This window comes from Narcine bancroftii, chromosome 7 (assembly GCF_036971445.1).
Source record: "Narcine bancroftii isolate sNarBan1 chromosome 7, sNarBan1.hap1, whole genome shotgun sequence".
Lineage (NCBI taxonomy): Eukaryota > Metazoa > Chordata > Chondrichthyes > Torpediniformes > Narcinidae > Narcine > Narcine bancroftii.
Genome location: NC_091475.1, coordinates 9859884 through 9876557, shown reverse-complemented (window position 1 = coordinate 9876557; position 16674 = coordinate 9859884). Strand labels below are relative to the sequence as shown.

Sequence of the window (16674 nt, the reverse complement as noted above, 5' to 3'; positions counted from 1 at the left end):
CTGACATATGACTCTTGATTAGTGATATGTTTCATCCTCATTTAATTCTGTGGTTTTGTACATGATGAAGTCATATAAAGTTCCTGGAAGGCATGACTGGAGAGCTGCTGAGATTTGTATAATAGTCACAGGAAGTTAATGATCTGCACAGCACAGAAATAGACCCTTTGTCCCAACTCATCCATGCTGACTTTGATGCCTGACTGTCCTAATCCCATTGGCTTACATTTTCCTATCAAAATGCCTTTTAAAAGTTTTCATTGTATCTGCCTCTACCACTTGGTCCATAAAATCTCCTCTCTCTGTATTAAAATTCTTACCCCTCAAATCTCCTTTAAATTTCTCCCATCTCAGCTTAAACCCATGCCCCCTAGATTTAAATCCCTAACCTAGGAAAAGGATTTTAACTATCTTCCACAAATTTATAAACCTCTATAAGATCACATCTTAGCCTCCTATACTCTGGAGCAGCCATTCTCAGTGGGGGCTTTATAGCTCCCCTGGGGGGGGGGGGTCATTGCACATTTCAGTAAAAGCCTTTTTAATTTTCACTTCACAAAACATCACTAAATTGATGTCTTTTATGTTGTCAGTAGGAAAGAAGTACAGAAGAAACCAAAACTTAACTGCCTCACAGGGAGGGGGGCCTGTGAGCAGAGTCCTTCCTAGCAGTGCCAGAGCCAAAATAAAGGTTGAGAATGGCTGCTCTAGAGAGAATAAACCCAGCCTAACCTACCTCCCTTCATAAATAAAGCCCTTCATCTAAAAAATAGGAGTTATGGTTTCAGAATAAGGGGCTAATACTAATATCATGCTAACCATTTAGAACAATAGCAGTTACCTGGAAATCTGACTCCCAGCTGAACACCGCATGATGGAGCAGAGAGATCCAGAGCTATATTCCCCTGGAGAACATCACCTATAATCTGAGGAGAAAGTACAACACATTCGTTGAGGTGTGGCAACGATACCTGTGGTACATTGGAATGTGGCTGTGATTAACCTTCCAAATGCCAAGATTGAGGCCTGGTCGGCATCACCCCCGCCCCCGCCCCCACCAAATCTTTTTCCTGTCTCTTTTTTGTTTTGTTGTATTAATATATTTGTATTGTTATTTTTAGTAATTAGTGTACATTTGTTTTTGTTGTTTTGGGGTGGGAGGGAGGATGGGGTGGGGGAGGGAAGAGGGGGGAGAAAAGAAGACTCGATACAAAGTGTTCAATAAAAGGGGAAGATTGCTCATAGAGCATGAGTCTGGAAAATCAAAAATAAAATTGTCAAAAAAGACATTTAGAATGGCGAATCACTGGAATTTACTACTCCAGAGGTTGTAATGGGTCAGTCACTGATCATATTCAGAGTCATTGAAAGATAATGATCATTAGTTTATTATCGTATACATTGAACAATGTACATATGCACTGAAATCCTGACGCTGCAACCAAACAGGTACTTCATAAAAAGAACTACAATAGTGTACATTAACTTAAATCAAGAAGGAATAATAGTTTGAAAGATAGATAGATAATAAATATTCATAGTGCAAGGAAAGAAGTGGCATTACAATCGTGCAGCAGTCCTTTTTGTGGTGGGTTTGGGAAGTCCATGGTTAGTGTTACCAGCGTCTGAAAGCCATTGGAAAGATACTGTATAGAAAGAGGACCTTCAGCCCACATAGTCTAGTCTACACTAACCATCAACCACTCGTTTAGAGAGAGGAGAGACCGCAGCTGCAGGAATCTGGAACAAAAATCAAACTGCTGCATGAATTCAGAATCAGAATTCATAATATAAATAAAAATAGTGCATATAAAGAAAAAGTGAGGCTGTGTCTGTGGTTCATTGTTCATTCAGGAATCTGATGGCAGAGGGATAGAAGCTGTTCTTGTGCCGCTGGGTGCTCATCTTCAGGCCCCTGTACCTTTTTCCTAATGGTAGCAGAATGAAGAGTGCTTGGCCTTTGCGGTGGGGGGCCTTGAGGATAGAGGCTGCTTTCTTAAGACACTGCCTCTTGCAGATTTCCTTGATGGAGTGAAGGCTGATGCCTGTGATGTTGTTGGCCAAGTTAACAACCCTCTGTAGTTTTTTTTTCCTGTCCTGAGCATTGACACCTCTGTACCAGACAATTATGTTTATTAGATAGAATTTGTGTGACTTTATCAGTCTGAAGAATGTCCGACGTCGCGGCATTGGTTGTTCACACACGGACGATCAAAACTCAAAATCTCCGTTTACCACACATCCGGTGTGCGAGTTTAGACAGCACACCGGATGTGTGGTAAAGAGGCAGGGCTTGCAACGTGTGTCTTAGCTCATTGTTCACAGATTGCCTGCAGTTAACTTTAGACTGCAGGCATTCCAGGAAATTTACTGGGGTCTAGGAGGCAGAATATCGGAATGGGAATATCGAAATGGGAATGGCACCCTCTTTCCCGTTCCAACCTTTTTACTCAGTATGCATTCCAGGAAAATGGCAATAATTTCCTGGATTGCAGTGGCTATGTAAAAAACATAAATGATGCAACCAGCCAGAATGCTCACCATGGTACACTTGTAGAAGTTTCCAAGGGTCTTCAGTGATATACCAAATCTCCTCAAAGTCACAGATTGACCGCCACCTGCTGGTAAAAAGAAATAATCACGGTTTGGATCAGGGCTGCACCACTTATTTACACTATTTCTATAACATTCCTATTTTTTTGGTATTTGTTTTACATTCTCATCAATTCTCCCCAGATTGTTCCATTCATCTTCATATTTGTGGTAATTTACAGTCACCAATTTATCTACCAACTGACACATTTTTTGAGATGTGGGAGGAAATTGGAGCTCCTGGGTCACAGGTAGAATGTACAAATAGCATCTCGGGTCAGGATGTTGATGTAGCAGCTTTTCTTGCTGTACCACCCTATTCTAAATACACATTTATGGATATTTGAACACAAATGCAAGGAGAAATATGATGACTTTTAACAAAAAAAATCATGTTAACTCTCAAAGATGCCATTTGGCCTGGAGAGAATCAGAATCAAAATTAGGATTTATTGTCATGAACATGTCACAAAATTTGTTGGTTTGCAGCAGCGTCAGAATGGAAATATTACTATAAAATTACAGTGAAAAATAAATTGGTGCAAAAATAAGAGAAAGTGAGATGGTTCGTTGTCCATTCAGAAATCTGATGACCGAGGGGAAGAAGCTGTTCTTGTGCTGCTGGGTGTTTGTTTTCAGGTACCTGTATCTCCTTCCTGATGGCTGCAGTGTGGTGGCCATGGCCTGGGTGGTGAGGGTCACTGATGATAGAGGATGCTTTCTTAAGGCACTGTCTTTTGTAGATGTCCTCAATGGAATGGTGACTGATGCCCATGATGAAGCTGGCTGAGTCAACAACTCTCTGTAGTTTTTTTCTTGTCTTGTGCATTGGCACCTCCATACTGGGCAGTGATGCAACTTGTCAGAATGCTCTCCATCGCGAACGAAATACGTCAATGCCTCTACCTCCTCATGAGTTTACAGAGGTTTTGTATGACATCAGAAACCCAGCCAAATTTCTAAAGGTGTGGGATGGAAAGTGTGCTGGCTGACTGACTGTCTGGGGATTTTTTTCTCTCTCTCTCTCTGTAATGCACAGTCAATTTGTTTACATTTCTTCATTTGTTTATATGTGTATATTGAATCAATTTTTAAAAAACTGCCAATAAATGGTAATTCTGTCTCGCCTGCAAGAAAAAGAATCTCAGGGTTGTATTTGATGTCATGTATGTACAGGTATTCTGAAATCTAAATATGTTAGTTGTAGAAGTGTGATTTCACTGTTCTGATTAGACTGAGATTCCAAGCATCTCAAACTAGTCAGAATTGTGCACCATTCCTTTGTAGCAGTGTTCCAAATACTTGGATAATTAGGTCTACCCAGAGTTCAAATATCAACTCAAAATACATTGAATGAACTGAACTGAGAGAAGGTTGGTGGTGATGCCCCATGATCAGCTAATAATGGGCCATTGAAGATGGGATTGGAATATATCAGAATGGTTCCTGATTATTGTTATATTATCTCCTGAAAACACTATGCGCGAGTGTCATAAAAAGACAGAAAGCAGTGGATTTGTAGAATTTACAATCCATGAAACTCTAGTGCCATCACATGGATAGTTTAGGAAAATACTCTTCCTCATTCAACCAAAACTGCCAGTACATTGAAGGTGACGTCTCCCTGAATTTTAACGTAATGATTGGGGATATTTAAATGTGGTATTGGAGCTTTTATTGGATAACTATTTAAGAGTAAAAGGGAAAAATGGGGGAAGAGTACTAAAATTGAATTGTACAATGCTTAATGAGGTTTGAATTTTGTTTTAAGATGGTGGTTTGTGTGACTAATATGATGATAGATGTGAAGTTAGTTGATATTTGGTGAAGGTTTATCTCTATAGAGAAAGTTTTTTTTCATGCTACAATTTTTTTTAAGAATTGATTATTGTTTAAGAATTTTTGATAGATAATGTTACTAACTTTACTAATTTTTTATATTAAGTTTGAGTTAAATATATGTTTCATCTTAACTCCGTTTGTTAAATATATGCATTTAAGTTTGATTTAAATATGTTTTTTAAGTCTGATATTTTAGTATTAATTACTTTTCTTTTTGTTAGTATGTTAATCTGTTATGTTTTTGTTTTTTTTGTAAGTGGGTTTTTTTTCTCACATATATTATTAACTTTATTAATTCTTCACTCTTTATTTTGGGGGGAAAGGGGGGTTGGACTAATTTGAGTTGGGTTATTAATGTGTAATAATTATTGGGGAGGGTATAGTTTATTTAGATTACTGATATTGTATTGTAATTTTATTATTTTATTCTTAATTTTTTTTCATGTTATAAAATCTTAAATAAAGTTTAAAAAAAAAGATGACGTCTCCTTTTACTCAGAGGCAGCACCCAACATATGAGTGGGCCAGGGTCCCACCATAAATCGTTGTTGTTAGGTGATGGTATTGAACAGGCAAGTGAAGGATCTTTGTTTTATGGATGAAAAAAAAAACCACACAAATACTGGAGAAACTCAGCAGGTCAAACAGTGCCTTTATATAGCAAAGATAAAGATACATCACCCATGTTTCGGGCTTGAGCCCTTGGAGGGAGGATTGCAGGAAGTGGGGAGGAGTCTAGGCTAGGTGGAGAGAGAAAGGAAGGAAGAACTGGAATAACGAGTTAAAGGACGAGAGGGGAGGTGAGAAAAGGCAAGCTGATAAGTGGAATGCAGTGAACTCAATCTTCATGCCCTGAGGTTGGAGGGTGCCCAGATGAAAAAATGAGGTGCTCGCCAGCATTTGTGTGTTTTTTTTTCACTGATGGTGTTGACAGAATCCTGTGTTTTACCGTTGTTTTATGAATAATGAGTATACAGCCCATCTTCTCATAAAACGCAAGCATCATCAACTTGACAACTAAAGTTGGGATGACTGGTTCTGGAGTTATGGATTGGGCAATTTTTCATGAGTTACTGCAATTAGTCGACTCCCACAGCCTATTAGGTGATAGTGCGTATCAGCAGCAAGATGGAAAAAATATCAGGGCAATGATGCAGCTCTGTTGGACCCCAGTTTTAGCTCTATCTCGGGAAACAATCTTTGCACAGACATATTTTACAAGCTATTAACTCCCACAATGACCTTGGCTACACTTCTTCACACCCTGCAAGGATTCTATTCCCTTCTTGCAATTTCTCTGTCTCCACTGCATCTGTTCCCAAGATTAGGTCTTCCAGTCCAGATCATTTGAAATATCCACCTTCCACAAACATGGCTCCCCTTCCATCGCTCTCAACTCAGCCCATGCTTGCACCTCCTCCATTTCCTGTTCATCTGCCCTGGTCCTCTCTGCCCTTTGTCTTTTTTCTTCCAGCTCTCTACCCCCTTCCCTCTCCATTCACAGAGCCGTCACCTCTCCCCTGCTTGCTGGTGTGCCCTCCCTTATTACCTCCTGCCTTTAGTACCATGCTCCTCCTTCTGCCTCTCCCCCACCATTTCCTTCGGGTGCCTGCCCACATTTTTTCATACCTTGAAGGGCTCAAGTCTGAAACGTGGGTTATGTATCTTTGTCTTTCCTATATAAAGTTCTGTGGCGGCATGCCACTAGACAGGTGAACTGGCCCCGCTTGTAATCCATGCGGCGGGGCAGCCGGCCAAAATGGCGCTGTCGGGGGTTTCCCCTTCTTCTCAGCACTGGGCTCAGAAGCCCGCTCTGGGGGACCACGTGACGCCCGAGTGACGTCGGCACCCCCCCCCCCCCCCCAGCGCGGTTTTCAGCCAGGTCTGGGCTGGGAGTATATGACCAGCCCGGCAGCCAGCAATAAACCAGTTTTCTGCTCACTGAGCTCAACCCATCTGGTTGTGTGTTCTTTCAGTAGCAGTGTAGCTACCGCTACAGTACAATGTTTGACCTGCTGAGTTTCTCCAGCATTGTGTTTTTAGACATTTTTTTCTTCACCTATCCCTGCTAGTTTCTATTAATACCATAATCACCTTCTTACCAGATTCCAGCTTACCACCCTTACCAGCTGTCTCGAGCTTCACTTTGCCCTCACTCCTCTTGGTCCATCCACCCCTTTTGTTATTTTCTCTTCTCTCTTTAATTGGCAGCTATCAATCACCTGTCTCTGTCTCTCAACATCCTTTACCTTCCCCATTCAATCTATCAGCTGTCACTCCTTCCTGGTTCCTCAGTCCTCTAATTGCCCCCGTCTCAACTTTCCCACCATCTTATACTTCTATCTAGCCTCTGCACAGTCTTGATTTTGATGTTTCCAGTCAAGTTGAAAGGCCCGCAAATCTATTTCCCCACCTTGATGCTGTTCTTCCTGCTGAGTACATCCAGAAGAGAATTTTGTTCTCTTCAATAAGATGACCTCTCATTCTTCTAAACTCCAGAGCCTTTGTCTATTTTACTTCTTTGGCTTGGCTTCGCGGACGAAGATTTATGGAGGGGGTAAAAGTCCACGTCAGCTGCAGGCTCGTTTGTGGCTGACAAGTCCGATGCGGGACAGGCAGACACGGTTGCAGGGGAAAATTGGTTGGTTGGGGTTGGGTGTTGGGTTTTTCCTCCTTTGCCTTTTGTCAGTGAGGTGGGCTCTGCGGTCTTCTTCAAAGGAGGTTGCTGCCCGCCAAACTGTGAGGTGGCAAGATGTGCGGTTTGAGGCGATATCAGCCCACTGGCGGTGGTCAATGTGGCAGGCACCAAGAGATTTCTTTAGGCAGTCCTTGTACCTCTTCTTTGGTGCACCTCTGTCTCGGTGGCCAGTGGAGAGCTCGCCATATAACACGATCTTGGGAAGGCGATGGTCCTCCATTCTGGAGACGTGACCCATCCAGCATACAACAAACCAATTAATCTGGGAATCAATCAGGTGAACCCTCTTTCAATTGCAAGTGGGTAAAGAGACTAGACCTGTGTGCAGTGTTCTACATTCAGTAGTGTACTACCAGTATACCCCAGGTCAGGTCACTTGTCTGAGTGCTACTGGAACCATGTTGCATGGTCAGGTGGTCGGTGATTAAACCGGCTCCTCCACCAGGCTTGCCCCGGTGCGGAGGGTGGGCTAGACACCCTGCAGGATGAAAAACATGACCTGTCAAAGGGCGGACGAACCCTCTCGTAGGGTCAACGGCCAGCAGCATCCCTTGAACCGAAGCTTGGCCTGGCCATTCACTGCCACAGAACTTCCCCCAGCCGTCTTGGACCCCACTACGCCGCTGGATCCGGGAGGGGACGTCGAGAGGGTGGGTCTGGACCCGTGCAACCCCCTACTCACCTCGATCCATTCATGCACACGCTGTCCCTTTCTGAGGAGTGGGGGGGGGGGGTATCCTCATACCAAACCCCACAAACTGACTGAAAGGAACCATCCTCCTCCCATGGGATGGATACAGAGAGAGAGAGAGGAGGGGGGGGGACCCAAGGTGTCTCCATGGTAGCCAAGCCAAGAAACGGCGGTGCTCGCGCGGACACGAGGGGGCGCCGTGACAGCAGCGCTCGCGCGGACAGTCGAAGGCGACGTGACGGCAGCGCTCGGTGGGGGGAGAGGGGGAGACAATAGAGGGCGCCGTGACGGCAGCGCTCGCGCGGACAGTCGAGGGCGCCGTGACGGCAGCGCTCGCGCGGACAGTCGAGGGCGCCGTGACGGCAGCGCTCGCGCGGACAGTCGAGGGCGCCGTGACGGCAGCGCTCGCGCGGACAGTCGAGGGCGACGTGACGGCAGCGCTCGGGGGGGGGGGGGGAGAGGGAGTCAGTAGAGGGCGCCGTGACGGCAGCGCTCGCGCGGACAGTCGAAGGCGACGTGACGGCAGCGCTCGGGGAGGGGGGGAGAGGGGGAGACAATAGAGGGCGCCGTGACGTCAGCGCTCGCGCGGACAGTAGAGGGCGACGTGACGGCAGCGCTCGCGCGGGGGGGGGGGGGGTGTGGAGGGAGAGGGAGTCAGTAGAGGGCGCTGTGACGGCAGCGCTCGCGCGGACAGTAGAGGGCGACGTGACGGCAGCGCTCGCGCGGGGGGGGGGGGTGTGGAGGGAGAGGGAGTCAGTAGAGGGCGCTGTGACGGCGGCGCTCACGTGGACGCTAGGGGGCACCGTCGGTGACGGGCCGGGCCGTTCTGCCAGTGCTCGAGGCTTCCCGGTGGTTGGTGCCGATCTCGTCGCGACGATGTTCAAGAAATCGCGCCGAAACTTCAGGCGGCGGAATGATTCCGAAGAGGAGGAGCGAGACGACGGGGCGAGACTGGAGGCGGCACAAGCCGCCGAGGCTGCGCTCACCAACAACAGCCACGAGAAAAGCGCCGAGCCTCCGCCGGCTCTCGGGACGTACGAGCCGGGCGCGGGCCTACCGCTCCCAGCAAGGCCTGCCTTCGGCGCCCCGGCCCAACCCTCGTCCGGCTTGGATTTCACCCAACCTCCTCTCCCGGGCCTAGTTGCCCCCAAACCCACACCGGGTCCGGGCGTCGTCCGAACCGTGGCGGTCCTCGAGCTTCCCAGAGCCGGCCCGGGCCTCGGTCTGGCCAAGGCTGCGCCCGTGCTCGGCGCGGCCAAATTCCCGGGCAGAGACAAGAAGAAAGGCCGAGAAAAGGAGGTGCCCCGAGCGGCGTTGCTCAGCTTCCAGGACGAAGAGGAGGGTGAGTCCCGGGGCGAGGAGGAGGAGGAGGGGGGGGACATGCGGGCTGTGACCACCCGGGGCAAACAAGAGCGAGCCTGGAGCGAGCGGGTCGATTCGGTTCGATTTCTCACAATTGCAGTTTCGTGGATACATTGGTCTTTTTTTTTTAAATGTCAAGTTGTAAATTATTTAAGATGCAAATTGTGAGAAAAGTGACTCCCACGAGTAATCGAAATCCCAGCGGGATCGTTGCAAGTAATCGGGCCAGCGTTCATTCTCAAAACAAAATTTCAAACAGCGAGCGAGACACGTCAAACTTCAGACACGGGACTTCGGTCCCTTCGTTGCCTAAGTTTGCTCGGCCATTCCAAAAGAGGCTGCATCGTTACAAACTCGACCACCCCCCCCCCCCCCAAATCACCCCCAAAGTAACCTTTCATCCTCCCCCCCAAAGTAACCTTTCATCCTCCCCCCCAAAGTAACCTTTCATCCTCCCCCCAAGTAACCTTTCATCCTCCCCCCAAGTAACCTTTCATCCTCCCCCCAAGTAACCTTTCATCCTCCCCCCAAGTAACCTTTCATCCTCCCCCCCAAAGTAACCTTTCATCCTCCCCCCAAGTAACCTTTCATCCTCCCCCCAAGTAACCTTTCATCCTCCCCCCAAGTAACCTTTCATCCTCCCCCCAAGTAACCTTTCATCCTCCCCCCAAGTAACCTTTCATCCTCCCCCCAAGTAACCTTTCATCCTCCCCCCAAAGTAACCTTTCATCCTCCCCCCCAAGTAACCTTTCATCCTCCCCCCAAAGTAACCTTTCATCCTCCCCCCCAAAGTAACCTTTCATCCTCCCCCCCGAAAGTAACCTTTCATCCCCCCCAAAGTAACCTTTCATCCTCCCCCCCCAAAGTAACCTTTCATCCTCCCCCCCAAAGTAACCTTTCATTCTCCCCCCAAGTAACCTTTCATCCTCCCCCCCCAAAGTAACCTTTCATCCTCCCCCCCAAAGTAACCTTTCATTCTCCCCCCAAGTAACCTTTCATCCTCCCCCCCAAAGTAACCTTTCATCCTCCCCCCCAAGTAACCTTTCATCCTCCCCCCAAAGTAACCTTTCATCCTCCCCCCAAAGTAACCTTTCATCCTCCCCCCCAAAGTAACCTTTCATCCTCCCCCCCAAAGTAACCTTTCATCCTCCCCCCAAGTAACCTTTCATCCTCCCCCCAAGTAACCTTTCATCCTCCCCCCAAGTAACCTTTCATCCTCCCCCCAAGTAACCTTTCATCCTCCCCCCCAAAGTAACCTTTCATCCTCCCCCCAAGTAACCTTTCATCCTCCCCCCAAGTAACCTTTCATCCTCCCCCCAAGTAACCTTTCATCCTCCCCCCAAGTAACCTTTCATCCTCCCCCCAAAGTAACCTTTCATCCTCCCCCCCAAGTAACCTTTCATCCTCCCCCCAAAGTAACCTTTCATCCTCCCCCCCAAAGTAACCTTTCATCCTCCCCCCCAAAGTAACCTTTCATCCTCCCCCCCAAAGTAACCTTTCATCCTCCCCCCAAGTAACCTTTCATCCTCCCCCCAAGTAACCTTTCATCCTCCCCCCAAGTAACCTTTCATCCTCCCCCCAAGTAACCTTTCATCCTCCCCCCCAAAGTAACCTTTCATCCTCCACCCAAGTAACCTTTCATCCTCCCCCCAAGTAACCTTTCATCCTCCCCCCAAGTAACCTTTCATCCTCCCCCCAAGTAACCTTTCATCCTCCCCCCAAGTAACCTTTCATCCTCCCCCCAAAGTAACCTTTCATCCTCCCCCCCAAGTAACCTTTCATCCTCCCCCCAAAGTAACCTTTCATCCTCCCCCCAAAGTAACCTTTCATCCTCCCCCCCAAAGTAACCTTTCATCCTCCCCCCCCAAAGTAACCTTTCATCCCCCCCAAAGTAACCTTTCATCCTCCCCCCCCAAAGTAACCTTTCATCCTCCCCCCAAAGTAACCTTTCATTCTCCCCCCAAGTAACCTTTCATCCTCCCCCCCCAAAGTAACCTTTCATTCTCCCCCCAAGTAACCTTTCATCCTCCCCCCAAGTAACCTTTCATCCTCCCCCCCCAAAGTAACCTTTCATCCTCCCCCCAAGTAACCTTTCATCCTCCCCCCAAGTAACCTTTCATCCTCCCCCCAAGTAACCTTTCATCCTCCCCCCAAGTAACCTTTCATCCTCCCCCCAAGTAACCTTTCATCCTCTCCCCAAGTAACCTTTCATCCTCCCCCCCAAAGTAACCTTTCATCCCCCCCAAAGTAACCTTTCATCCTACCCCCCCAAAGTAACCTTTCATCCTCCCCCCCCCAAAGTAACCTTTCATCCTCCCCCCAAGTAACCTTTCATCCTCCCCCCAAGTAACCTTTCATCCTCCCCCCAAGTAACCTTTCATCCTCCCCCAAGTAACCTTTCATCCTCCCCCCAAGTAACCTTTCATCCTCCCCCCCAAGTAACCTTTCATCCTCCCCCCCCAAAGTAACCTTTCATCCTCCCACCAAGTAACCTTTCATCCTCCCCCCAAGTAACCTTTCATCCTCCCCCAAGTAACCTTTCATCCTCCCCCCAAGTAACCTTTCATCCTCCCCCCAAGTAACCTTTCATCCTCCCCCCAAGTAACCTTTCATCCTCCCCCCAAAGTAACCTTTCATCCTCCCCCCAAGTAACCTTTCATCCTCCCCCCAAGTAACCTTTCATCCTCCCCCCAAGTAACCTTTCATCCTCCCCCCAAGTAACCTTTCATCCTCCCCCCAAGTAACCTTTCATCCTCCCCCCAAGTAACCTTTCATCCTCCCCCCAAGTAACCTTTCATCCTCCCCCCCAAGTAACCTTTCATCCTCCCCCCAAGTAACCTTTCATCCTCCCCCCAAGTAACCTTTCATCCTCCCCCCAAAGTAACCTTTCATCCTCCCCCCCAAAGTAACCTTTCATCCTCCCCCCCAAAGTAACCTTTCATCCTCCCCCCCCAAAGTAACCTTTCATCCTCCCCCCCAAAGTAACCTTTCATCCTCCCCCCGCAAAGTAACCTTTCATTCTCCCCCCAAGTAACCTTTCATCCTCCCCCCAAGTAACCTTTCATCCTCCCCCCCAAAGTAACCTTTCATCCTCCCCCCAAGTAACCTTTCATCCTCCCCCCAAGTAACCTTTCATCCTCCCCCCCCAAAGTAACCTTTCATCCTCCCCCCCAAAGTAACCTTTCATCCCCCCCAAAGTAACCTTTCATCCCCCCCAAAGTAACCTTTCATCCTCCCCCCCAAAGTAACCTTTCATCCTCCCCCCGCAAAGTAACCTTTCATTCTCCCCCCAAGTAACCTTTCATCCTCCCCCCAAGTAACCTTTCATCCTCCCCCCAAGTAACCTTTCATCCTCCCCCCCCAAAGTAACCTTTCATCCTCCCCCCAAGTAACCTTTCATCCTCCCCCCAAGTAACCTTTCATCCTCCCCCCAAGTAACCTTTCATCCTCCCCCCAAGTAACCTTTCATCCTCCCCCCAAGTAACCTTTCATTCTCCCCCCAAGTAACCTTTCATTCTCCCCCCAAGTAACCTTTCATCCTCCCCCCAAGTAACCTTTCATCCTCCCCCCAAGTAACCTTTCATCCTCCCCCCCCCAAAGTAACCTTTCATCCTCCCCCCCCAAAGTAACCTTTCATCCTCCCCCCAAGTAACCTTTCATCCTCCCCCAAGTAACCTTTCATCCTCCCCCAAGTAACCTTTCATCCTCCCCCCAAGTAACCTTTCATCCTCCCCCCAAGTAACCTTTCATCCTCCCCCCAAGTAACCTTTCATCCTCCCCCCAAGTAACCTTTCATCCTCCCCCCAAAGTAACCTTTCATCCTCCCCCCCCAAAGTAACCTTTCATCCTCCCCCCAAGTAACCCTTCATCCTCCCCCCAAGTAACCTTTCATCCTCCCCCCCCAAAGTAACCTTTCATCCTCCCCCGAGTCACCCTTCATCCTCCCCCGAGTCACCCTTCATCCTCCCCCGAGTCACCCTTCATCCTCCCCGAGTCACCCTTCATCCTCCCCCGAGTCACCCTTCATCCTCCCCCGAGTCACCCTTCATCCTCCCCCGAGTCACCCTTCATCCTCCCCCGAGTCACCCTTCATCCTCCCCCGAGTCACCCTTCATCCTCCCCCGAGTCACCCTTCATCCTCCCCCGAGTCACCCTTCATCCTCCCCCGAGTCACCCTTCATCCTCCCCCGAGTCACCCTTCATCCTCCCCCGAGTCACCCTTCATCCTCCCCCGAGTCACCCTTCATCCTCCCCCGAGTCACCCTTCATCCTCCCCCGAGTCACCCTTCATCCTCCCCCGAGTCACCCTTCATCCTCCCCCGAGTCACCCTTCATCCTCCCCCGAGTCACCCTTCATCCTCCCCCGAGTCACCCTTCATCCTCCCCCGAGTCACCCTTCATCCTCCCCCGAGTCACCCTTCATCCTCCCCCGAGTCACCCTTCATCCTCCCCCGAGTCACCCTTCATCCTCCCCCGAGTCACCCTTCATCCTCCCCCGAGTCACCCTTCATCCTCCCCCGAGTCACCCTTCATCCTCCCCCGAGTCACCCTTCATCCTCCCCCGAGTCACCCTTCATCCTCCCCCGAGTCACCCTTCATCCTCCCCCGAGTCACCCTTCATCCTCCCCCGAGTCACCCTTCATCCTCCCCCGAGTCACCCTTCATCCTCCCCCGAGTCACCCTTCATCCTCCCCCGAGTCACCCTTCATCCTCCCCCGAGTCACCCTTCATCCTCCCCCGAGTCACCCTTCATCCTCCCCCGAGTCACCCTTCATCCTCCCCCGAGTCACCCTTCATCCTCCCCCGAGTCACCCTTCATCCTCCCCCGAGTCACCCTTCATCCTCCCCCGAGTCACCCTTCATCCTCCCCCGAGTCACCCTTCATCCTCCCCCGAGTCACCCTTCATCCTCCCCCGAGTCACCCTTCATCCTCCCCCGAGTCACCCTTCATCCTCCCCCGAGTCACCCTTCATCCTCCCCCGAGTCACCCTTCATCCTCCCCCGAGTCACCCTTCATCCTCCCCCGAGTCACCCTTCGTCCTCCCCCGAGTCACCCTTCATCCTCCCCCGAGTCACCCTTCATCCTCCCCCGAGTCACCCTTCATCCTCCCCCGAGTCACCCTTCATCCTCCCCCGAGTCACCCTTCATCCTCCCCCGAGTCACCCTTCATCCTCCCCCGAGTCACCCTTCATCCTCCCCCGAGTCACCCTTCATCCTCCCCCGAGTCACCCTTCATCCTCCCCCGAGTCACCCTTCATCCTCCCCCGAGTCACCCTTCATCCTCCCCCGAGTCACCCTTCATCCTCCCCCGAGTCACCCTTCATCCTCCCCCGAGTCACCCTTCATCCTCCCCCGAGTCACCCTTCATCCTCCCCCGAGTCACCCTTCATCTTTGGAGTGAGAAACATTTCCACTTCTGGCCTGCTCAGTATTTCCAACGTTTTTCTGGTTTTGGATATTCAGTGCTTGATTTGCCCACAAAAGGAAGCATTCACTCAGCATCTTCCATGTCAAGATCCAAGATCTTAATTGTCAAGTAGAAAAAAGCTGAATTAACAATAGTGTAGGTTACTATCTCTTGCTACAAATTCTTCAAAGTCTTGATTTGAAATCAAACAATTAGATTTAAAGACAATTGCCATTAATTTGACAAATACAATTTTTGAGACAGTAATTGATTAGAATGATAAATAAGTTTGTAAGATATAGAAAATTGAAGGCATATGTTGCAAGCAGAAATATCCCAATATGGAAGGTGTCGAGAAGGTACTTGTTTAGAGTAAATGTGTTGCTAGGATTAGAAATTGGTTGGATAAATCTCCATTATTTATAAGAATCTAATTCCTAAAGTTTGGTAATGGGATAAAAGCATTGGGTTTGGCAAACTGAGGGGAACTCTTTTTTTAAAAAAAATCTCCTCAAGCACTGGAATTTCCAGCATTTTTGTTCATTTTCTACATTTAAAGGTGCAAAGTTTCAAATTAGCAGAAGAATAATGTGTTCTGTATTATTTCAAATGCATTTCATAAAAAACCACATGCTATATAATAAGACCTTTGAATATGGTTAATGAATTTATAAAATTAGAATTGATGTTTAAAATATATAGTCAGTTACTTTGTGCATGTCACTGGATATATGAAAAATCCTAGTTATCCACAGAAAGTCTCATCTTATTCTATGCTAATTTTTTTTTCATTGGATCACTGAAATGGTTTTTTTTAAGTCAGTTTTAAAAAGGAAATGTTCTGAGGAATTTATGTTTGTAAATTGCAAACTGTCTTTAAGTATTCAAGTTTTAATCTGGTTTTCTTCAACAGAAGAAGAAGTCTTTAAAGTAAAGAAGTCAAATTATAGTAAAAAAATTGTAAATAAACTCAAGAAAGAGTACAAGGAAGATCTAGAAAAGTCATTGACAAAAAATGATGGGAGCTCTCAGGTTTTAAGTAAGTAATGTCATGGCAGAGATTATGATCTTTATATTTCCTATCTAGTATTGGAACACCACAAATTTTGTTCAATTTGATTGCTTCAGTGGACCATAAATTATGGAATTTTGCTCGTGGGATTTGTTTAAATCATTGTATGCCAATAAAAGTAGGAGCTCTGAGAGAAATGTGGGCCTCCATTTTTAATACAGGTATATAGTTTCTAATAACTGAGCCAATTTTCTCTCATCTTGTTTCCTATGCTGCAACCTTGATAAAGTTCATCTCATCAAACTGGAAATGTTGCGGGCAGAAACCAAATCGCATTCAGCCGTCATCAGTGTAATGATCGCGATAGATTTTTTCAGTGAATTATTACAATGGTTTCTAGTCACACAGAGGATTTCAAACATTGCAGTAACAACATTAAAAAAAAATGAAATATTTTCATTATATACTGGTCATGATGCAACTTCATTATGTTAGATGATAAGAGTATCTGATTACTTTTGTGTTGTTTGTATCATTATTTTCTTTTACAACTGAAACTGAGGTAAATTCTCCCTTTCCTCATTCCTCTCTACCAATAGTCTGCATACCCCTCTCTAACTTTGGTTAATTTTGTCTGTGGAAGTACACAATTCATGTTACATAGCCAAATGTTCAATATGTTTAACTTCCTTTTTTGAATATGTTATTTAAAATTTTCTCCATATATGTAATAGTCAAATTAATATAATAACACAGGTTACAAAAATACTAAAACTGCATACATGATGATATGTAATCTTCCCCTCAAAAAAACCTCCCTCCCTGGGGAAACCGAGGATAGCGCTAGATAAATTAACAGAATGGTACAAACAAGGGGGCTTACAGCTACCAAACTTTAAGAATTATTATAGAGCAGCAGATTTAAGATACCTATCAGATTTTTATCAAACAAGGGTAAAACCAGATTGGACCAGAGTAGAGCTAGATAAAATAGGGGAGAAGGTACCAGAACATATACTATATGTGGGATAAAAAGCTGGTGCAACATAGGAATTCACCAGTACTGCAC

The 16674-nt window shown here is 47.4% G+C and overlaps 1 protein-coding gene and 1 long non-coding RNA gene across 6 annotated transcripts in view; one reads left to right on the top strand and one right to left on the bottom strand.

Moving 5' to 3' along the window:
• LOC138738492 (uncharacterized) overlaps window positions 1-16674 on the bottom strand; it is a 165757-nt gene that overhangs the window by 38693 nt on the left and 110390 nt on the right. For all 3 annotated transcript variants that reach the window (XR_011341569.1, XR_011341566.1, XR_011341567.1), the window contains 3 exons: window positions 14570-14710; window positions 2542-2618; window positions 842-926 (listed from right to left, as the gene is read on the bottom strand). This is a non-coding gene — a long non-coding RNA (uncharacterized lncRNA). The remainder of the gene's footprint in view (window positions 1-841; window positions 927-2541; window positions 2619-14569; window positions 14711-16674) is intronic.
• The window catches only part of paxbp1 (PAX3 and PAX7 binding protein 1), a 44008-nt gene continuing 35903 nt past the window's right edge, over window positions 8570-16674 (top strand). For 2 of the 3 annotated variants that reach the window (XM_069888775.1, XM_069888776.1), the window contains exons 1-2: window positions 8609-9165; window positions 15507-15632. In XM_069888775.1, the coding sequence (XP_069744876.1) occupies window positions 8700-9165; window positions 15507-15632 (592 nt within the window). In that variant the 5' untranslated portion in view covers window positions 8609-8699. Of the gene's footprint in view, window positions 9166-15506; window positions 15633-16674 lie in introns of all 3 variants that reach the window. The other variant, XM_069888777.1, reaches the window with a different exon arrangement.